Below are 23,713 nucleotides of genomic sequence, written 5' to 3' on the forward strand. Positions count from 1 at the left end.
TTAGGAGTCTTATTTTGAAAATGTTAGGTTTGATGTCCTATAGTTTATTCAGTTCAAGATGTCTAAGAAATAGTTGGTGATGTGAGACTAGAGCTCATGTGAGAGGGCTGGATATGTCTGGCAATCATCACAGAGAGATGATAATGAAAGTCATGGGAGCTGATGAACTTACCAAATGAAATCATCTGGAGCAAAAAGAGAAGAGGGCACAGAACAGAGCCTTGGGGACAGCCACTGTTAGTAGGTATGACATACAAGAAGATGCATGAAGAAATAAGAAGGAATAGTCAAGATGATAGGAGGAAGGCCAAGAGAGAAAAAAGTATCCAGGATGAAAAGGTGTCTAATAGTGTCAAATGCCAAAGAGATAACAAACTACATGAGGATTGAGAAAAGGCCACTAGATTTGACAATTAAGAAATCATTAGTACTAGCCAACAAGCTTTTTTTAATGCGGGTATTCCCCCTGAGATTATAATTTCTCTATGTAATAGACTCTCAAAGTCCTAGAGGGACTACTGAAAGAAAAGCACATGATAGAAAGTGGTTTACATAAATGCTGCCAATATAAACCTTGTCTCTTTGTCTCCCATTCAGTAGGTTAGTCTTTGATAGTACCTGACAAATTCTTCTCATAGGCTTCCAAAACTGTTTAATACTTTTAATCTCAAGATTACTCATGGCAAGTTCTAGAGACACTCAAGGCCGTGACTCTAGAAACCAGCTGATTTCAGAATTGCTTCTGCCATTTAGATCAAGTTGGTCTGGATGTGAGTGGTCCCAAAAGATGTATTCTGGCAGGAGGCTTACTCTAGACCAATGTTGACCCTACTTACCCTTAGGGATGATCCATGGATTGCCATAAATTCCAGACTTTCCAATTGTCAGTAGGTGCATCCAAGAGTCTAGCCTGCATATTTGCTGCAGAACTCTCTCTGTCATCTCAGTCTGGTCACATCTTCCCTCTCCTCAACATCTTTCAATGACTTCCTAGTACCTATCTAACAAATTTCAGCCTCTTGACTCTGACATCCAAGGTATTCTACAATCTGATTTCAGTTTCATCTCATGCTACTAACATGTATTTTACACTCCAGCCAAACTGTGCTGCTTGTTGTTCCACAAACACTGATGTCCAGCTTCCATGACTTTTTTGCTCCCTATGCTTGGGATGTCCTCCCCTCAACCCTTTCTCCCATTCCCATCTTTTGAAATGCTATTGCATTCCTTAAAACTCACTTCAAATGTCAATTATTTCAAGAAGCTGGCCCTGATATTCCCAATAATGATCTTTTCCTTCTTAAAGCTTTCATAGTACTTTGTTTACACTTCTCCTAGGCCTTAATGTATTACTTTGTATGTATACTTTGTATGTTTTATGTATACCAACTCCATGAAGGGCTACATATTTCCTAAATTCTACATCTCTCCCACTGTTTAGCATCAGACTATACACAATAAGCATTGGAGAAGCCCTTAACAGTCCCACTTGGGAGACTCTATAGGCCAACTATTATCATTAGAAATTAAGTAATACTTCATATTGCAACTTTTAATAATGCTATTCTACTTCAAAGACTTTAAGAAACACATAAGGCAGTAAAATACAGTTATAAATAAAAGTAATTAGTCCTTTGAATGTGTCTTTTACCTTATTACTGTATCCTTGCTTTTTATGCTTAACTCCTATTGAATAGAGCACTAGAATCAAATCCGGAGGACAGTCAGCAAAATACGCTGTGCAGGTAACTGGTGATTCATGAATGTCCATGGGATAAGGATTTTCAAAGATCGGAAAACTAACAGATGAAGACAATATATTAGTTCCATTATGACACATGGAAAAAACACCTAGAAAGTTCTTTTTTTTTGGTTATTCTTTTTTTAATATAGTTTACCTTCTAACTTTCTTTTATATAATTCACATTTCTGAATATATCCCTCCCTCTCCCCAATTCAATGAACCATCCCTCATAAAAGATGAAAAAGAGGAAAAACATACTTAAGCAAAATCAAGCACCACATCAACAGTGACCAAAAAATTTTCTAAATAATAAATTAAATTGCCAATGAATATTATTTTATAAGTTAATATTATTTTGTAAGTTCTATAAGGCATGGATTTTATTAGCAATAGTTTCTTTAGAAAAGCAATCTTTACAACTTAACACAACATATGGGTAGAATTATTTTTGTTAACAAATGTTTTAATAAATGTGATTATATGCTTTGATGAATATGATTTTAATAAATCTGTTCTAATAAATACGGTTATATACTTCTACTTATGAGGCTATTTCCACATCTCAACCAACATCCCATACTAACATTGATTTTCTAGAGTTAACACGATGAATTCTATTTAACAAACAGTCCCGTATGATAGAAATTATTACAAGCTCATATCTTCTTAGCAGTTAATTTGTTAAGTGTGCTGTGCTTATAAGAACAGCAACTTTAGCACCAGAAAACTTTTAAATGTTCTTTAAAACTTAACCGATTTTCCAAAATGTTTTTTTCTGTGCATAACCACAAAAATATATTCAATAAAGCAATTACCACTTGCAAACATAAAATATATGAAAAATTTTCCTTAATTAAAGAAAAAGTTAAATGATATACTATATCTTTCCCTTTTATTTTGATGATGTTTTAATATAATAGCAAAGTTATCTTGTCAGGTTCATTAAAATGGGATTCTACCTGCATTATTAAATATTTCTCATACTTAGTATAGTGAATTAGTCTATAAAATATTGATTTCACACAGTTGGTCTTACTGTAACATCCTTAAAATAAAGAAATCTTTGTTTTAATTGCTGGATGACAAGATAAGTAAAATAATCCTACATTATTTCAGTAGTAAATTTACTTTGTAGCCCTTCAAAGATTGAAAAAAAAAATGTCCCACGATTCTTCTCTCATCCAGATAAAAAAATTTGGAATAAGATAATTTTGGAGCTTCCTAGTTTTGGCCAGATTTAACTGTTTTCAAGATGTCCTTTATACAAAAAGACTAAAAGGAACTTTTGGAAGTTTTGGCATTGTCAGGATATATATTCAGCATTCACAAATGTTTTCAAAAGCAGTGGGATCCCAAGGGATATTTTTATATGCTACCTTGCTACTAGAAATGGTTGGCTTAGAAAAAAGAAGCTTTGGGAGAGGAGGGAGGTAGGGAATGATAGGTGTCTTCAAATATAAAAAAGGTTGTCACTGGAAGAAGAAGTACAATTATTCAGCATCACTCCAGTGAGTAGAACTAGCATCAGTAGATGGAAGTTACAGGAAAATAAATTTTGCTTCAATAAAAAGAAGAACTTTTGAATAATTGGAGCAATTTTTACAATGGAATGGGTTTCTTTGTAAGTTAGAGGAGTCCACTGTCACTAGAAATGTCTTATTTAAAGAAAGCTTGCATGACTCCCTGTAGGGGATGCTATAGATGAAATTCATGTATTGGACTGTGTGAATAATTACTGGAGTGCCTTTTAGATGTAATATCATGGTTCTATGGTTTAAAAAGTAAATGCAATTCAGGGCAGAGAAATTTTGGTTGGTTGCAAGGTGCTATTTTTTAACCATGAGGGTAAAAAAAATCTGAAGTGATTATCTAAGAGAAGCTATTAAATATGATATTTTTTAAAAGAAAACTAAACAAAAAAAAAACCAGTCAGAGGCAATGGGAAGAACATTGTTTTTAGAGTCAAAGAAGTGGATTCAAATCCCAGCTTGGTCACTCACTACCTGCATGACCCTGGGCAAGATATTTAAACTTCTTGAGTCTTAGATTTAACCGTACAAGTAATGGATTGACTACATGACTTTTATGGTCCCTTCCAGCTCTAATCCTATGATCTGTCCATATTAGTTTAGTCATTCCTTTGCATGATGGCAAGACCTAAACTGCCTGAGGTCTCTTCCAACTCTATCATTTAATAAATGCTTATCTTTTCTATATTACTTTGAACCAGTAGCAACATAAAAAGATTGATGTATACTAAAGACATGCCCATGCAAGCAGGAAGAGAACATTTACAGATAACATTTAGGTGAAGAGATTTTATGAGTGTATGCATTCAAAAATGTTAAGTTTTAATGATCATATTTGCCAATGTCATTTAGGCAATGAATGTGGGAATATGAAGCTAACATCAATAACCAGAATAGTATGAGTAGGGGTACTCTATTTCATTTTACTTATTATTATAAAAACTCCTACTTAGCAACTATTTGATTTCTCAGAGGTAATGTGGTATAGTGGAGTAAGGAAGACCTGGGTTCAAGTCCTACTTCTGACACATATTAGTTGTATGATCATGGGCCATTTAATTTTTTCAGTGACCTCTTCTAAGACAATATTTTATAGACAGGTTGCTGAGAGGTATCACTGGAGGAAGTTTCTACATTGAAAGTTTCCTGAATGATGAAATCATAGGCTCAGCCCCTTTATCCTTGCTCCTCCTCTCTTAGCCCTAGTATAATTTCTTTAAGATTACAGGTCTATAGACCCATACTAATTTGTGTGGCTCTCTTTCTTAACCAACATCTAAGGTCTCACAAGACCAGAAGGTTCGAGGAAATACAAAATGAATAAAAGGTGCAGTCCCTCCTCTCAAGGAGCTTGTATTCTAGCAATGATACTAAATAAACATAGGAAAATGATTGAAGAATTTCAAGTGACATTTAAATTTCTTAAGTGTAAATAAAATAGCATAAATGAGCTTGTAAATAAAGTAGCATTGGGGGAAGGGGACTGAGGAAGGCTTCTTGTAGGAATTAAACTTTGAACAGAGTTTTAAAGCAAGGTAGAAAAATAAAATGGAAACAGCAGGAATATATCCCAGATGGCAATAGTATCATGTGCAAATACAGAGGAAGAAATGGCAAAGTTGTGTGTAGTGAACAGATTAGCTAGGTTGGCTGGATAAACTCCATGTTGAGGGAGAACAAGTGTTGATGGTCCTGAGATAAAATGATACAGGATGGTAAATGGATTACCTTAGAGATGAAACATAGGAGATTAGGTTTAATGTAAGCCATCAGAAGGACAATTACATAATGAGAGTATTTGAAATTTATTCTAGCATTTGAGGGGGAGGGGAATGAAGAATCACTGAATAGAGAAACAACCACTAGAAGGTAATATTGTAGGTGTGCTGATAAAAAGTGATGAACACCTGGACTAGGTTGATGGCTTAAAAATGGAAATGAGAGGTACTTTCAAAGTACTCTGGAAAGAAAGAATTGGCAGTGCCTAGTAAGTGATTTGTTATGTGCGGTGCTTAAAGATTTAGTGTTATTAAAATGGTTCCAGGTGAATTGGGTAGGAAAAGAATGATGCCATTGAAACTGGAAAAGGGTGATTATTTGGAGGGGGATTCTGATAAGCCAGTTCTTGAAAGTTATAGTTCAGCCACCGAAGGATAGCGATACTTACAGATCTAAAAACACGAAAAAAAGCAGAAAGTTATGATAATTGCTTGAGAGCCAAATTTGTAATTTACTTGTCTATACATGGTAGCTGAAAGCAGGTGATGGATGAGCTTTCTGAATATGTGAATATAGAGAGTTAATGTAGTGGGTTTTTGATGATGTTAATAGGCAATTAGATTATAGAAGGGGAGTTTGCAAAAGAAGCATAGAAAAATCAGATTGAGTATAATGGAAATCCAATGGAAGAAAGCATGTTAAGAAAAAGGCAGAAATCATTAGATAAATAGAAAATATATATGAAGATCAGTTTATGAAAAAAAGGGATAGAGCCAGAATTGGAGAGAACTGGGCTGAGATAGAGTTATATCTATCATTGTAACAACATAGATATAATGCTGCTTTGGCCTAAACCTATGAATACAAAATTTCATTGAAGGCATGTACTACAAATTAGCACACAGGAGAACTCAGATTGGATTCTTCACCACAGGTGGGGAGTTAGATTCACATGTGGACTTCAGTAAAATCGAGTATGTAAGAGAATAGACCTGTATTACTCTGTGGTGAAGGGTACAGAGGGTCATAAGTTTTAAATCCACTGTCACTTAAAATGAAAATATGTGGTAGGGAGAGTATTTGTCTCATCTATTTTGAGTCCATTAGTGCCTACAATGGAAATACTTGGAGGAAAAAAAGCTTCTCTTCTCTCTAGCCCCCAAAGCTCAACTCTTCCCCATGGTTAATTTTCTGTTTAAAGATATAATGCATAGTATAATACCTCTATTGGTAAATACAATAATTTTTCTGTCATCAGACCAATAAGAGATGTGCATCACTAATAAAATGTGTACAGTGGTTTAACTCCTGTGTTCTCAATCTTCATATGAAATCCTTTCTCTACATGTTTGAGGTCATTTTTAGCTGCCTCTGTAGTTAGTTAAGGACTCCCCAAAACATGCTGGAGTTTTTCATTTCCAAAAAATCAGGACCTATTTCTAATATTTTGAGTAAAACGTGTTCATGAAAAATTTCTTCAACATCAAAAGAAAGATGATTCTTGTTAAAGTCTTTAACTACTTTAATTATAAATTATAATGAAAATCAAGTTAGAAGTAATCTGCACATTTGGAACTTACTTGCTTTGTGTCAGGTCAACTACAATTAGATCTTTCTCCAGAAGCACTACTACAGCATAAGGTTCTTGAAATTCTAAAAATAAATACACAAGCAAAGAAAAATGGCAAGCTTTTATATTAGGTATTTTTTATTGTTACCACTAAAGTTTCAGTCCCTTAATATATATTGAACAAATGTCATTTACGTTGAAGTCAGAATGATGGCCAAAGTTAAAGGAAAATTAGGGGAGCATGATTCCTTCTTTTAAATTAGCTTGTCATACTGGAGATTAAGTTTGCCATTGTGGATATAAAGGAATTTTGAGGATGGTTTCACAACTCATGTTTGCAGACTTCTCAATAAACATTGGGTGGTGTTAGAGGTGAACCACTGATAACATGAAAGGGTGAGACAGTCACCACTCAGGTTCCCATCTTACCTTCCTCCTAACATTTGGACTTTTGCCATACCAAGAAAGGGATGAAGTGAGAAATGTCTTGTTTGTATGAAATGTGTTATTCCACTTGGCTGAGACGGTCGCTGCTAACTTTTATGATCCTAAATCCAACTTAATTCACTAGGATTTAACAAGTATTTTCCAAGTAGCTACTACTGCTTAATACCACTAAGATGAGGAAACTTTAGTGAAGGTTTAGGATGCTAAGGTTGCCCTTTACAAATGTAAAAGTAGCCTGTAGCATGTAAAAACCTCTATTTTTATAATGTACATTATTACCATAATTCATTAAGCCCTCACTTATTTATTAGGTATTTTAATGTCAAGACTTTGTGATTTTATTAAGATTTAGACATTTGTATCTTTCAGAGTTAATAAATAACATGAATTAATTACATAATTACAAACATCTCTAATATCTTCTGAAATTTTTTGCTGAGTTTTGCTTGAATACTACTTTATATCATCCTGATTAGCACTGACTCATATTCCCTTATCTATCACCCCTCTCCCCCAAAAGATTTTATTTGAAAAAAGGATTCAAAACAATTACTGGATTTTTACCATTGTATATAGATCTTCATAACACTCTCTGACAATCCCCAAGTCTATAATCAGAAGTCAGCATTTAGAGCAAATCATTCATTTACCTGAGCCTTTAAAAAAAGTCAACTGTAGATTTTATATGTCAAAGCAATCATTATCCCTTAAAGAAAATATTGAGAATATTAGGAATATTATACAATCTCAACATTAGACTTAGAAGTCTGAGGAAATAAACATCCAGTGTCACGATTGCCTATTTCTCTCTCTGTTCTATAGTCTTCTTTGTTACCCAGATGCTAGTACAGGTCTTTTCCCCAGTTTCTGCCTTTATTCATTTGATGAATGGATTAGTTCATTCACTTAATTTCTTTACCATATAGCATCTTATACAACATCTCTCCTATGTAAACAACAATTCGTATGCCTGTATATTTCTGGATACCATGGATCAATTCTAAAGTACAGTCACAGCCTGGAAAGACATTAAAATTAAAATACCTATAAAATCCCAAATCCCAACTGTAGGAAGAAAGTAAGCTACCATTGTGTGTATTGCAATTGTAACTTGGTCTGGGAGGCCCCAGAATCATAAAGGCTTTCAAAATACAAATTCTACAAAGTTTTCCTTGGTTTTGTCTAAAGAAATCCTGGGACCCCTGGTGTTGTCTTAGAATTCAAAGGTGTGAACTGGATAAGGCGTGCAATGAAGCAATCCTTGGGCATTCATTTTCAGGATGACACAGCAGACTGCTACAAAGAATATACATGTATTGCTGAATACCCTAAGGCAATAAAAGCAGTTTTTGAGGGGCAGCTAGGTGGCACAGTGAGTAGAGCACTGGCCCTGGAGTCAGGAGAACCTCAGTTCAAATCTGGCCTCAGACACTTCACACATATACTACTAGCTGTGTGACCTTGGGCAAGTCACTTAACCCCAATTGCCCTGCCAAAAAAAAATACAAAGAAGAGTAGTTTTTGACTCCTTCTCCCTGACCTGTTAGAGCTTCTTTCCCTACTATCTAAGAGTATCTGTGAGTACATAAAATACCACCATAATTTTGTTCCCTTCCCCTTTCTTGGAGCATAAACTAATCATTTTTCTTTTTTTTTCCTCTGTTGTTCCATGAGATCATTGTGTGTGAGGTAAATAAATGAAATGTGAACACTTCACAGGAGAGGATGTGTATAATATTCATATCTATTAATATCTATATACAGGAGTGTTTAAAAATCAAGATATATGGAAGGGGAATATTCTGAGCCCGTCAGAGTCTGATGGCTCAGCCTCAGGGAAAGTTTACCCTGAAACTTTTTGTTCTTTCTTCTGGTTCTGGTTTAAAGATTTGCTCAGTAAGATCAGGGTCATAATGACCGTTTTTTCTCTACTGTAAAGAATGGAGAGGGTCTCCCCCTCCCCTTATCCTATTCTCCTTCTTTAGATTTATGGATGTCACCTCAGTTGTAATCATTAACTAAGGGAATGGGAATTGGAGTTCCTGTGCCTCAATTTACCAGTTCTTTGTCTAGCTTTCGTGCTCAGATTGTAAGACCACCTCCCAGCCAATGGTGAGAAGGGTCAGAGGTGGGTGGGAATTCTCTTGTGTTAAGTATAATTATGGGTGCCTTGCCCCTTGTAAAGCACCTCCCTTGCTGGATTCATTCTAGCGGGGGATGCCCAATTCTCGAGAATTGAATAAAATTTATTTCTGTTCCCATTCCGAGATGGCTCCTTATTAACTTTTAATTGGTGAAGGTCTTTCATCCCACACAGTTTGTTTGGGAACAATATATCAGTCAAGCAATATAAACTCATGAGACTATTATTTTATGGTTAAATTATCATAAGACTGACCTAAAACTTGACCTGGAAGTATGCAACGTTACCTTAAACTGTTTCTTTTGTATTGTTTATTTCTTTAAAATAATTCAAGCTGTAAAACACAAGTATCAGTCCTTTGTACTTTCTCTCATGCCTGGAATTCATTTGATTCTTACTCTGCCTCTCAGAATCCTTAGTTTCCTTCAAGGCTTATCTCCCCAAAAAAAATTCAGTTGCAATTACACCTACCCACCCTTAACCCCAGGTGACTTTGTACTTCTTTTGTATATATTTCATATTTCCTTATCTATGTATGTGTTATTTCCTCCTGATAGAAGGTAAACTCTATGACGGAAATGATTTTTTTTTTACTTTATCTCCAGCACTTAGCACTATGCCTGGCACATAACAGGCACTCAATAAATGCTTTTGGAATGAATGAATGAGTGAATGGTTCCCATATCTCTGAAGGAGGTGTTGTTGATATGGACTGGAGGGGACTCCTTATGTCACCTTGGCACCTTCTGATGGATACATTCATGCAACATGGTGAAAACCAAATCCATCTCTCCCCTCTCAAACAATGTCTCTTTTCCATTTCTGTTAGTTTGTTCATTGGAACCACAATTCTTCCAGTCAGCCACATCCAAAAATTTGAAGTCATCTTTTGATTCATCCCTCTAATTTATTATATGTGCCCAGTCAGTCCTCAAATTTTGTTGATTTTCTCCCTTATCTCTTACACTCCATCCCTCTCTTTCCATTTTTATCATTACTACCTCAATTGAGGCACTAATCACAACATGCCTAAGGATTTGAATAGTTGCCTCCAACTCTCTTACTCTATTCCCCTTTAATCTCAAATTTATCCTTCAAGTCTCTGCCACACCAGTCTACTTTCCACTCATGGCACTTCTCAGACCAAACATCTTCAACAGGTCTTCATTTCCTATTAAATAAAGTCATAGGTTCATTCGTTAGATTTGGAAGGGACCTTAGAGGCTACTGAGTTCAACCTCCTCATTTTACAGATGAGGAAATGGAGAGTGAGAGAGAGGTTAAGTGACTTGCCCATGGTCACACAGCTCTTAAATGTGTGAGGAAGGATTTGAATGAAGTTCTTCCTCGCTCAAAGAAGAATGCTCCATCCACTGTGCCACACAACTCCACCGACTAAGCCCTTTGTACCTTGGCTTCAATCTACCTTATTAAACTACATATTTCCAATTAATCCACACTCTCTACTCTAATCAGAATAGTACAAGGAACACACGTGATTGTTTCTGCTTCCTACCTGTGTCTTTGCTCACATTGAATGTCTGTTTTCGGCTTTTCAAATCCTACCCCTTCTTCAAGGTCCAGGCTCACGTTCTACCTTCTCCATGAAACCTTCATTTATCTCCTTGTTCTATGAATTCCTCTTACATTTACACTTTGTACTACACAACTATGTAGCATGTAGTGTCAGGTTGGCATTTCTGATGTTTGTCCTGTCTCTCTAACTGAAATAAAAGCTCTTTGAGGGCAAAGACCATGTCTTACTTATACTTTGGTATTTTATAAAATGCATACCCATCATGTTTCTAAGCCCATAGCAAGCGTTCAATAAGTAACTGTTGACTGATTAGAAATTAGCATCATAATTGTTTTATGGCTATGTGCCCTCCTTATTTCATGAGAACTATGAAGAATAAAAGATCTACATAACCCAGTTTTTCTGCATTAATTTGCTTCTTTTTTAATGTGAATCTGAAGAGTTGTTATGAAAAACCTCTACATCAAGGTCACAACTGTGTATCAGTAACCAAAATAAATAAATAAAAGCTAGAGGTGCTGCAGCCACATCTGCTAGAAATCCAGAAGTGAGGGAGATGTGGCTGGAGCACCATGCCAGTTCCAGAGTCCTGACATCTGGTAAGTGCTTTAAACTTTGACTGGCCCTGAGACTGGGCAAGTGGAAGTGGACTGGGAAGGGCTGTTAGAAGGCCTTGATTCCCTGAAGTGGTTTTGCTTCAGGACCCCTACCAGACTCTCCCAGCTCAGCTTCCACCATCCCTATCAAAGTTTCAAGCACTTACCTGATGTTAGCACTTTGGAGCCCCACGAGTGTCTGTAGCCAAATCTATCTCACTTCTAGCTGGGCAGTTAGACACAGCTGCAGGCCCTGCTCCAGCATCAGCGGCTCACAGCATTGTATTCACAGTGATGTCAGCTGCCAAAACTGAAAATATTTAAGCTTTATTGTGTTGGAAATATGTCAAGCAATAGCCACAATTAAATGATTATTTTCAATATCAATAGTACTGTATCAAAAACTTACCATTCGGGTAGGGTGTTTCACAGAGAGTTAGAAACTCAACAATAGGGTGATCCATTTCAAGAACTGTGATCGATTTTCCATGCATGATGGTCAAACTTGGTCTTCTACAAGCTTTGTCATAGGCCAGTCCACCAGAAAAGATGATGAATGGTTCACTGCATAGGAAAAAAAGAGGTAAATAAGACTGGAGAGTCTTTTAAGATGATACTTACTCATCGTGCCAGCCCTACAGGACAATAAAGGACAGCTTCCTTCTCCTCCCACCTGGGTTAAAACTGAAATTTCTACCACTAGCATCACAAATAGGTAGGTCAACAAAGCTAAGAGCAGTGCTGATCCTAGAAGGGTGAGAAATGAGAAGGAAAAATACCATGAAAAGCAAATTTATCTTTTTTAAAAAATTAATTAATCAATTTTTAGTTTTAGTTTACAACATTTAGTTCCTAAAGTTTTTGCAAATTTATCTTAATTCACAATTTTATTTAGACTTATCTTTATTCCACTGATTCAATTGATTCAACTAAATCTTCAGATTTCCATTAGGTTGCTAGATGTTATATCGACACAGCCAAACAATGAAGTGTAAACAGGATGTCACAGATTACTTAAAATTTGCACAACAGTTTGATTTCCCAATTCTCTTTTTCCATGCAACATTAATACCGGATTTTATGTGTGCATTTTTTTTGCACACACACACGCGCGCGCCCGCACACACACACAATAATAAAAAGTGAAAAATAAGTGAACATCAAATAACAACTTTTTTTGGCTGATATTGTAATCTCAATTTCTTTTTTTGTAAGCTGGCTATTTTTCAGTACCAATTTTTGTGTGTGAGATATATCAACTTTCAGGATATCTTTAGTAATTCTCTAAAGAATTTCATTCCATCCCAGTTATTCAACTTGAGTATTCTCTTACCTCTGGACACTACAGTAATTAGCAATAGGTTAATTTCACTCTGCAGAATTTTTTTCAATCTATTTCATGCTGTAGACATTACTCTACTAATACTATGAGGAATAGTTTCCCTTATATATCTGTCATACTACTGGTGCCAGCTTAAGTATTTAAATAAGAGAAAGACTCCTTCTGATTTACTCTGCTTAAATTTTGTACTAAGTCATAAAATATTACAGTAGACGCTGATTAGCCAACTAATGGATTTTAAAACACTAAATTGAGAATAAAGATGATAATTTTACGGAAGTTTTTATTTAGACAAACAATTCACATTTTTAAAGCATCAGGAAGATTTGGTTACAAGTCCTGCCTCTTACACTCACTGACAAAATACAACTGGCAAGTCACCTAACTTTTCAGACAACTCTTTAAGACTATAAATTGGAAAGCAGGCACTGATTTGCCCTGGAAAAGAGAGTTTCCTGATAAAATGGAATGAAGAGGTAAAATATGGCTCTCAAGAAGAATGGATTTAGAAAACCACAAATTAACATTATCTAGATTGTATTTTTATTTATTTTGTTAAACATTTCCCAATCAAATTTTAATCTGGTTCTGTTCAACTCTTTTGCCTCTGAACTTAAATACAGAGGTGATGGAAACAGTCTAAAGCAGGGATGGGAAACCTGTGGCCCTCTAGGTCTGCAAGTGCAGTCCCTTGACTAAATCCAAACAAATTTGGTTCTGTAAAGTTTGAATTCAGTCAAAGGGCCGGCCACACTTGAGGACCTAGAGGGCCACAGATAGCCTCGAGGCCATAGGTTCCCCACCCCTGGTCTAGAGACTATTTCTGTCATTCAGGTGACTCTGAGTAATTTGATGGGGAAAAAAAAGATTTTTCAATCAAGGGAGAAATTTGAATCATTCCTACTAAGGAAATTAGAGGTGAGGAGGGAATTATATATGCGAATTAATCAAAGAAATTTAACAAAAACAAACAAGTTACATGTTATAAGATGAAAATATTAAACAACAGATTGGTATTTATATATTACAAGGAGGAAATAAAGCTATTGCTTCAGAAGTCTCATCTTATGTAGGGTCATTGCCAAAACAAAGAGAGAGCATTTATGGGTGAAGGCCATGAAGGGAGAACAGATAGAATTATTGCAGAGGAGGGAAGGAGTGAAAAAGGGGGAAAAGGAAATGAGTATTTCTTAGAATAAGGTGTCACAGATGAAGGCAATTCAAAAAAAAGAGGTAGAGAGAATAGGTTGGCTTCTAGAAGGTGAGAGAAGAGAAGGAATGCAAAAAAGACAAGGAAGGAAGGAAAGAAGGAAAATGAAGAGAAAGGCAAGGGGAAGAAGAAGAAAAGGGAGAGAGAAAAAGGAAGAAAGGAAGGGAGAGAGAAGAAGCAAGAAATAAAAGAGAAGAGAAAAGACATAGTCGAGGATCTGGAATGGGGCTGGGCAAAGGGGGTAGTGTGAGAGGATAGAAAAAGGGAAAAATTCTTGGTTTTTTTTTCAATCAAAATAGACTGCAAGTACTTAAATGTTGACTTATGCATTATTCTGCATCACATTTATCTATTTTAATGTTTTATTTAGATGTGATTGTAATCATTGTATATATTATTTTAGTTCTGCTTTTCTCACGCTCCATCAGTTAACTTTAGTCTCCCCACATGGTTCCTCATATTCATGAATGAGGTACAATAATGTTTCACTTACTTTCATTTAGCACAATTTGGTCACCTTCCAATAAATGGGCGCTTAGGGTTTTTTGTTGGTTTGCTTTAAAAATTTTTGTCTAACACACACAAATGCTGCTGTAAGAATCTTGGCACATAAGAGACATATCCTTTACAGACCACTAATAACTAGTGATGCAATAATTTAAAACAGCAAGTTAGCAAAGAGACATCTCTCCATGGTGACCCTGAGCCACTGATGACTGCTCTTTGGATCTGGGTCATTCAATCAGTTCTGAATTCACCTAGATATATGATCATCAAGTCTAGATCCTTGGGCCTTTTCTGAAAAGATGGCGTAAAAGACTTTGCTGGAATCTAAGCAAACTCTACCTATAAAAACTATCTGTAAAATCCCCCTAGCAATACCGACAAAAAATGGAAATGAAGTTAGTATGGCATAATCTATTCTTGATGAGACTGTGATGTTTCTTGTTGTCACTTCTTCCTTTTTAGATGTTCACTAACCAGGCTGTTAGACCTTTCTAGAATTTTTTCAGGAATTAATAGTAATGTCACTAATCTACAGTTGTCTAATTCCTTACCTTTTTGAAAGCTGGGATATTTGTCTTCCTATCGTATGGAACTACTCCCTTTCTCTACAATTTTTCAAAAGATCACTGATAAGAGCTTAGCAATCTCTTTCTTATGCATGTTTTTCATATACCTGCCTTTCTGTGCCTTCAATTTTGATGGCAATCCTGGCGAAAATGTCCTATCTCTCTTTGGACAATTCAAAGCTTAATCATCCTTCAAGATCCAGTTTCGGGTCCTAGATCTCAGTTTTTCCTTGATCTCTATCTTAATATTGATATTTTGATCTTTATCTTAATTTATTTTGTATCTATTATCTTGGCTACACATGTTTAGCATTTTAAGATAAAGTACTGATTTACAGAGCATTATCTTAATCACAGTTTCTTGTCTTCTTATCATAGGTCTTGTATCTCCAAATCTATTGCAAACTTCTTGTGGATAGCAATTTACTTCCTTTTACCTATTAGCACCTAGAATAATGTCAGGCACCAAGTAAGTTCAGCGCTATTCAATATGTATTTATTGGTTAATTGATTTCTATAATTTACCTGTCACTAACTCATTGTCACCTAATACTGTGTCTGACACATAAATAGGTACTTAATTAATGTGTGTTGGTTGATGGTTATAATGAATTTATCTCATATTTATTTAAACTTAAAATAATTTACTAGTATTGATGAACTAATTACAACATAATCAATAATCAACGGCTAAACTTGACTATTGTGAAAAATATGTTTAGTATGAAGTATATGTAGAACCTATATCAGATTGCATGCTGTCTTAGGTGGGGAGAGGGAAGGAGAAGGAGGGGGAGAAAATTTGAAACTAAAAACTTGAGGAACTGAATGTTGTAAATTAAAGATAAATAAATAGATTTAAAAGAAAAAAAAATCAATGTCTATTAGTAACCATTCAATGATAATCAGATTAATAGAGTCAATTATAGTATAACCACATAACTAAAATGCTGAGAAATTATACTTAAATATAAAAAACTCACATTTATAATTTATTTACTTAACATAAGTATTTTTAAACCACCTAGACAACAATGAAAACTTCTCTCCTGTTGTTTTTCGTATCTTTATATCTTGTATACAATTCTCAACCCATCTTCCCTTTCTCCCCTCAACACAAACACAGATGCAAAAACACATACCTGTTCCTACAGGTCTTGTACTCAGCTTTAAGAATTGGTTTACAAGATTCAGGTTTTCTTCCATCTCTCTGACTTTTTCCTAAAAAAAGAAAAGAATTTTATTAAACATTAAAAATTCTACTTAACAGTGAATAGAAAATAAGCAACTAAAGATATATAATGAAAAGGTAATAATGTAGTTAAATATCCGACATAGAATCAGAGGATTTTGTATTGGAAAGGGAACTGAGACATAATAGCAACCACATACGTAACAGGTTTAATATTTGCATAGCTTCTGAACCAACTAAATATTGTCTTAAGATTCAACAAAATTTAAAAAAAAAAGATTAAACAAAATTAGCCGTGTAGTACATCTCATCATGCTTTTCATCTTATAGAGATTATATTAGTCTCACTGCCAGGGCAGTTAGGTGGTGCAGTGGAATGAACGTCAGGACTGGAATCAGAAAGATGTGGGTTCAATGTGGCCTCAAACATCTGCTGGCTATGCGACCTTGGGCAAGTCACTTAACTTATTCTCCTTAGTTCCTTTATCTGTAAAATGAGAAAAGAACCTATCTCTCAAGATTGTAGTGAGGATCGAATGACATAATAATTGTAAAGTGCTTAGCACAGTGCCTGGCACATAATAAGCACTATAAATAAATGTTAGCTATTACTGTTATTACAAATCTCACCTTTCAAGCTATATCATTGTAAGTGTCAAGGCAAAGATAATAACCACACAATTGGGAATTTTGTCTATCCATAGACACACCTGGAATCAAAATAAAGTTTCCAAAGTAATGACATTATGTAAAATGTTGATATCTAATATCAATCCCGTGAAAATTTTGGCCTACAAAAGGAATCCAATTTTAAAGAATTTAACGGGACAACTGAGCCACCACCTTATATTCAACCTTCATTAAAATGTAAACCTTTTTGTTAAAGTGAGCAGAAGGGGTATATTATATTGTTAGTTTAAAAATAAACAAAAGTTTGATGCAACCTGCATTGGTAGAAAGAATGGCTTCTTAGGGGTAAAAAGAAAATGGAACAGGTTGCATGACACGTAAGGAAACGTAATGCAAAACCACTGACAACATCAAAGGGAGAGCTTTGTTTGGATTTATTTCTTTTGCCATAACTATATTTGAATGACATATATGGCGATCAGTCAAATTTGGCACAAGTTTTCAAACTGTCGACTTGGTTTACTTTTTAATAAGTCCTTTTACATGACCTCTGCTAATGTCTTAATCTTTCTCTCATCACCGTCTGGAGGTAATTCTGGATCCCTCTAAAGGATACATTGGAGTGCAAACTCTGGCCAGCCCTAACAAGGAAGAATGGTATTAAATACAGATCCAGCAGTGGACCACATGAGGAATAATTTAACTGAATTTGTAAAGGATCATCACCAAAGAGCTGGTCAGTATGTGAATAATTTAACTAATTAACTTATCTATCTATGTATCTATCTATCTATTACCTAGGTAAAACAACTTATTTGTACTGGTTTTGCACCGGTGGAGGGAATACCCACTGCAACTCTCTTAAGTTCCCATAAAACATGGTGATTCATCGCAGGATTCATTTGCTGGCAGTCCTCTAAGCCCTGCTACCTACTGTGCTCCACAACTTCCAGCAGGTGGCAAACCTTCCCTTTTCTTGGCCACTAGCTCTATTTCATGGTCCATAAAGGAAAAAACATTCTGGAACATCTGGCTTGCCCAGTGGTTTTACAGCTTAGAATTATGTCTCTGGATCAGTGTGCCTCCATTTTCTTGCATGGCAATTTCATAATCAGGATGACCCAACTTAGTTGAGCTTCATGCCAAGGTTTCTGTGGCCTCATTTTACCCTCTTCTGTTTTCTACTCTTTTGTTGAACTGCTGCTGCTGCTAATTTTCCACCATCCTACTCCATAACGTTTTACAAATTCTTAATGTTTCTTTTAGCTCTTACATCTCTCTACTTAGCAAGGAGATTGAGAATCTGCTAGATGAGGTAGTTTCTGGATGCTTTGGGTTTCTTCACTGAGACCTTCATTTAAATTCCTCAAAAAATGATGCTGTCTTACCTTTTATCCATTTCCCCATTTTTCAATGTCAATAACTTTTTAAATAGATTGGGTTGGAAATATTCTGTTTGCAGTGTCTTCTCATCTTTGTCTTGCTGGTCACTGGATAAAAATCTCACTTTTAGTGCAAAAACATTAAATTAATGTAGACACCTGCCCCCCCCCCCCGCCCCAATCGTTTTATTCTTAGTAGCCTCTGATCCTTTGATGTCAGTGACATAGTCAATGGAGGAGAAGAGACTGCGAATCACTTTTCTTTTATTTCATGTGTTCCCAAGGTCAAATCATCACTGAGTGGCCAACTTGCTGGTGATAAGCTCCTCAGTGCATATCTAGGCTAGTCCTTGGATAGTAGGTAGTCTATTGTCAGGCTGCACTCAGAATAATAGAACCTGTCGGAGCTCACCCTCTGCTGACATTGCCTTTGAGAATCTAGGGAAATTTCCTTTCTCGGATGACCACATTAATACAGACATTCTTACTACAAATTAAACTAGGACAAATAAGTGGAAAGATGGCTAAATGGAAATTAAGCTCTAAAGCTCTGTTTGGAGGAATGAATAAAGGAATCGGCAAAATTGGTTTCATCATGCAAAGATAGTTGTCATAGAATAACTGGTCATTCCACTTTGCAGCATTCATCAGGAACACAAAAAAAAGATTGTCATAAAGATAGCCCAGCCTATAAGCACCAACAACTGTTATAGAGGATGGTGCAGTAAGGAACACAAATTGCGTAGAGCATATCTACTACGCCACTTTGACACGTCCATGCATCTGTGATCTTACTGATGTGGATATTCTTTCCAAAAGTACAGATTACAAACCATCTATGCTTCACTTATTCATATCCATTCATAACTCCTCCACAGGGAGTAACACTGAACATGGTGGATGCCTTTCTCTAGATATTTTGATGCAGCATGGATACATGCAGTAATGATAAAAATGGACAGCATGCACATTATCTCTGGTTATCCTCCACTCTCACTCCATGACTGACCGTTTCGGTCAGCTATATGTCTAATATCCTTTATGCTGCTTTTCTTGTCCAATTCTGTCAGTAGTATGGTATAGCCTACTGTATTGGTTATCAAGACAGGCTCTTAGCACTTATTCAACCAAGTACCCTTGAAGAGTTTTGGCCTTTATCTCCCTGATTAAATTAGGTAACTAAGGTGGGGCTCCAAGTGGGGCCCATGAAGAGAGGTCTGATTATATTTTTGCTCCCAAGTAGGTCCAAAACACATAACTATTAGGTGCTAAGTCAATGTGGGCGTGAAGCCCTCAAGATCCTAGGGGAAGGTGCTAACTCCAGAATCATTAGTAAGGGCTTAAGTTCTGGTCACTCAGATGACATATGATGATGACTAAAGAGTGCATAAAAAGAGAAGACAGAGTATTTGCTTAGGACTCTCACTCTTGGTGGTGCGCTGATGTGGAGACTCTGGGCAGCTGTAGTTCAGAGCCCTCCAGCTTGTAAACCCGGATGTTTGGACTTTGTTAAAGTCTGGTAACTATGCATTGAGATTTGAATCAGACAAGGTCTGTCTGTTCATGTTTGTAATTTATTTGTATCTGCTCTGAAGTTAAGGGTGCTGGCTTTTTCCCCTGAATTAAGTGAATGATATTTATATGTTGGATTAAAGTAAGATTGTTAACCCCTTAACTTGGCTTTTCTTAGTAAAGCAGATCAAAAGAACCTGTGCTTGCAGCATTCTGTGAGCTGGTTGTTGTTGGTTTTACACCCCCACAGCAGCTGCTAGCTGAATTGTTACAACACCTACTCTACTCACATTTACTGTACGTGTGGAGCCCACGTTTTAATAATTAGGAGACCATGCTATTCTTTGATTCACAGCCAAATAATATCAGCGGACAAGTATTGATGTGAAAATGGATGGCCTTTGTTGCATGAAAAAAATCTTGGGGTCATTTAAGGCACTGCATAATTTCTCAAATGCAACAGAGTTCATTATGATCTTCTTATTTAATTGGAGACCTGTTTCACTGCACTAATGAAGTGTTTGTCCAAGATATGTGCACTAGCCCTATAGGTTGTCTTTCCATTGCGTATCACAGTTTAGACAACAGGCATTCTTTTTTTTTTTTTGGAGGGAGGAAGACAGGGCAATTGGGGTTAAGTGACTTGCCCAAGGTCACACAGCTAGTACGTGTGTCAAGTGTCTGAAGCTGGGTTTGCACTCACGACCTCCTGACTCCAGGGCTGGTGCTCTACTCACTGTGGACAACAGGCATTCTTTATATAATTCAACCAACACCACTGTCCATCATATTAAACCCAAAATTGCAATATGATTCAGGAAGGGTGTGACTGACAATTTTGTTTAGTATAAGATACAGAAACATTCTTGCCAGGATCTTCATCACACAAGTTCCTTTATTACATGATGCTCCTGGCCTACTGCCATTGATTTTTGGAACCCTGGCCTCGCCTGTCAAAATTTTGTGGAAGAAGACAGAATAGTGAAGTGGCTGCTCATGTCATATGTTGCCCAGGATTATAGGTCTCTACCACACGGTGTTCTTGGATGCAAATGCCATCAATCCATACCCTGTTCTGGTCAATCAAGGGGTTCTAAAGGGAGATGGAAAAATGTGGAACTAGAACTTCCTCTATCCTCCTTTGTTACACCATTCAGGAGAGAAAAGATCATTGCCAATAAAGAAGGAGGGAGATCCATTGCCACCACCACCCTAGTCCTGGATTCAGTCTTTCTCTGGGACTGTGGGAGAGAGGGATAGAAGAGTGGAATGGCTATCCACTGATGCATCCTATTTAGGATAAGAGATCTTTATTACATAACCTTTCCATCTGCCATTATCATTTATGTTTCTGTCCCCTACTCTTCTCAGCTCTGAAGCTACACTTGAGAGGCATCTTCACACCAGATTTCTAATTAGAACTTTGAGTTGAATTTGGTCTGTACACTTCTCCATTTTTAGTACCACTGCTGCCCCATGGCTACCAAATTCTTATTTCCTCCTCCCTTAATCTGTAAAATTGAATTATCATTCATTTGACAAACTAAATATTCCTTTCCTCTACTATGTTCATCTTATGCCTACTCCCCAGTCAATGGCCTCCTTTGCCTTCTCCCAGTTGTTCCCCCTGAAACGTTCATTCTATAACACTCTCCTTCATCCTAGAGTCCTCTCTCCCATACTCATTCTGTTTTGTTCTCATGGAAATCGCTTTTCTGGATTATACTTTATTCTTTTTATTTTATTTTTTAAATAATAAGTTTTCCAGTTACTTGTGAAAATTATTTTTAACATTCATTTTTTAAAAATTTGAGTCCCAAATTCTTCCTCTCCCCTACCCCCTCCCTAAGATGGTAAGCAATTTGATGTAGATTATACATGTGCAATTATGCAAAATATATTTCCATGTTAGTTGTGAAATAAAATGACCAAAAACCCCCACCAAACCAACCCCCAAAATAAAGAAAGTGAAAAAAAGTATGCTTCAATCTGTATTCAGATTCCATCAATTCTTTCTCTGGAGGTGGATAGTATTTTTTTTTCTATCATGAGTCCTTTGGAATTGTCTTGGATCACTGTATTGCTGAGAATAGCTACTTCATTCCTAGCTACCCTTTTGCCCTCTGATAAAATGGGCCAGGAAGAAGAGGTGGTATACTTAAGTCACCTCCTCCCTGCCCACCCTGTCCCATGCCAGCCATTTCTCTCATGCCCCCAACAAAATGGTCCAAGAAGAGCCAGTAGATTCCTTAGTCTTTACTGCAGTCTTCAACATTCAGTCGTTTACCCTGCTGCCAATCTCTCCCTCCTTTGAGATTCACTCCATATTAAGCTATATCACCCTGTTTGGATCCTTGTTGCTATCATCTATAAACTTTAAGCTTATTCTCCTTCCTTTCTCCATAAATTCAATACCTGCATCAGCTTTTCCCCCAACCCCTGACCTCATGCTTGGTGATTTCAATATTCAAATTAATGACCTTTTGAACACTAGCCCCTCAGTTTATCATTGTTCTTGACTACTGTAACCTATCCATCTCTACTCTACATCAGCCAGCTATAGATGTGATCCTACTTTATACCTTACATCATCAAAAAACATCAACCCACATGATCTTGTACCTGAAAATTCCTCTCATTTGTCATAATTTCCTAGCTGCCTATATTTCCTTTATTCCTTCATCTTTTTTAAATTATGAAGAAAAATCATCAATAAACATGAATGGAACCATATAAAAAGAAGGGAAGGAAAATAATTGTAAAGGAATGATGAGTCATTTACATACAGCTTCAAAAATATATATTAAGGTTAATGTGGCTGTACCAACATTGTCCTGCTTGTCTGTACCACCTCCTGAATTTTGTTCTATTCTCCTCTATTTTTAAATGTTTCACTGACATTCTTTTCCTTTTTTTCATCACTATCATTTTTTCCTTACTCTCTCCTCTCTTAAATAAAAGTCCTGCCTTATAAGAAATAAGTTTAGTCAAGCCTAATAAATTTATGTTATGTTGGTCATGTCTGAAAATTTATATCTCATTCAGTACATACAGTCCATTATACTTAAATGAAGAGGGGAGAAGAATGCTTCCTCATCTGGGGTCATGATTGGTCACTGCACTGATCAGAGTTAAGTTTTTGTTTGCATTTATAACATTGTGGTCACTGTATAAACAGTTGTCCTGGCTCTGATCACTTTACTCTATATCAATTTTTACAAGTCTGTTTGAGGTTTCTCTGAATCTAACCCTTTCATGATTTGTTACGGGACTGCAACATTCTATTAAATTCATATACCATAATTTGTTCAGCCACTTCACAGTTGACAGGTACCCACTTAGCTTCCTGTTCTCTGACCTATATGCAGAAAAATATTGATAGCAACTTTTTGTAGTAGCAAATAATTGGAAACTGAGGGACAGCTTATTATTTGGGGAATGACTGAAGAAATTATGCTATAAGAATGTGGTGGAATACTATTGTACTATAAGAAATGTTCTGCTAAAGGTTCTGTAAGACTATAAGCTCTTTGACAAGAGACATTTAGATGTAACAGCAGGAGGGATGAACAGCAACCAGGTTCCCTCAGTTTCCTAGACATCCATTACTGCTGTTGGATCCTTATTTCCACTCTATACCCTAGACTAAGATTGTGTTATAGTGACTCCAGAGCTAGTCAAGAGAAATTTGCCAGCATCTCTAAGGGAGTTGCTCTGTGTCAATAATTCAGAACCCTCCAACTCTTAAAATGGGTGAGTTTATAAGTTAAGACTCAATAGGGGAAAAATACGCTAGCAAAAAGACTGAAGAAATGAGCAGGTAAAGGAAGATTCATAATCTAATGAAGAAGTACTATAGGTTAAAAGAATCCCACGATAAAACTCCAGAAGAGAATAATTTTATTATAAGGCTAAATAGAATCTCATAAAAGAGAAAGAATTAACCATAAGAACACTAAGACTGGATGGAATGCCTAATAAAAAATCAGACAAGTATTTATTAAGCACATACACTGTACAGAGCACTGGGGATACAAAGAAAAAGCAAACATAGTTCCCCCTCTGAAGAAGCTTGCATACAAACAGG

General features: G+C 36.2%; 1 protein-coding gene across 1 annotated transcript in view; it reads right to left on the bottom strand.

Annotated features, from left to right (window-relative positions):
* The window catches only part of STXBP5L (syntaxin binding protein 5 like), a 324,117-nt gene that overhangs the window by 161,052 nt on the left and 139,352 nt on the right, over positions 1 to 23,713 (bottom strand). The window contains exons 9-12 of the mRNA XM_036744107.1: positions 16,053 to 16,131; positions 11,695 to 11,849; positions 6,573 to 6,645; positions 1,652 to 1,799 (exon numbers count right to left, since the gene is read on the bottom strand). Of these exons, the coding sequence (XP_036600002.1) occupies positions 1,652 to 1,799; positions 6,573 to 6,645; positions 11,695 to 11,849; positions 16,053 to 16,131 (455 nt within the window). The remainder of the gene's footprint in view (positions 1 to 1,651; positions 1,800 to 6,572; positions 6,646 to 11,694; positions 11,850 to 16,052; positions 16,132 to 23,713) is intronic.

Source organism: Trichosurus vulpecula, chromosome 2 (assembly GCF_011100635.1).
Source record: "Trichosurus vulpecula isolate mTriVul1 chromosome 2, mTriVul1.pri, whole genome shotgun sequence".
Taxonomy (NCBI): Eukaryota; Metazoa; Chordata; class Mammalia; order Diprotodontia; family Phalangeridae; genus Trichosurus; species Trichosurus vulpecula.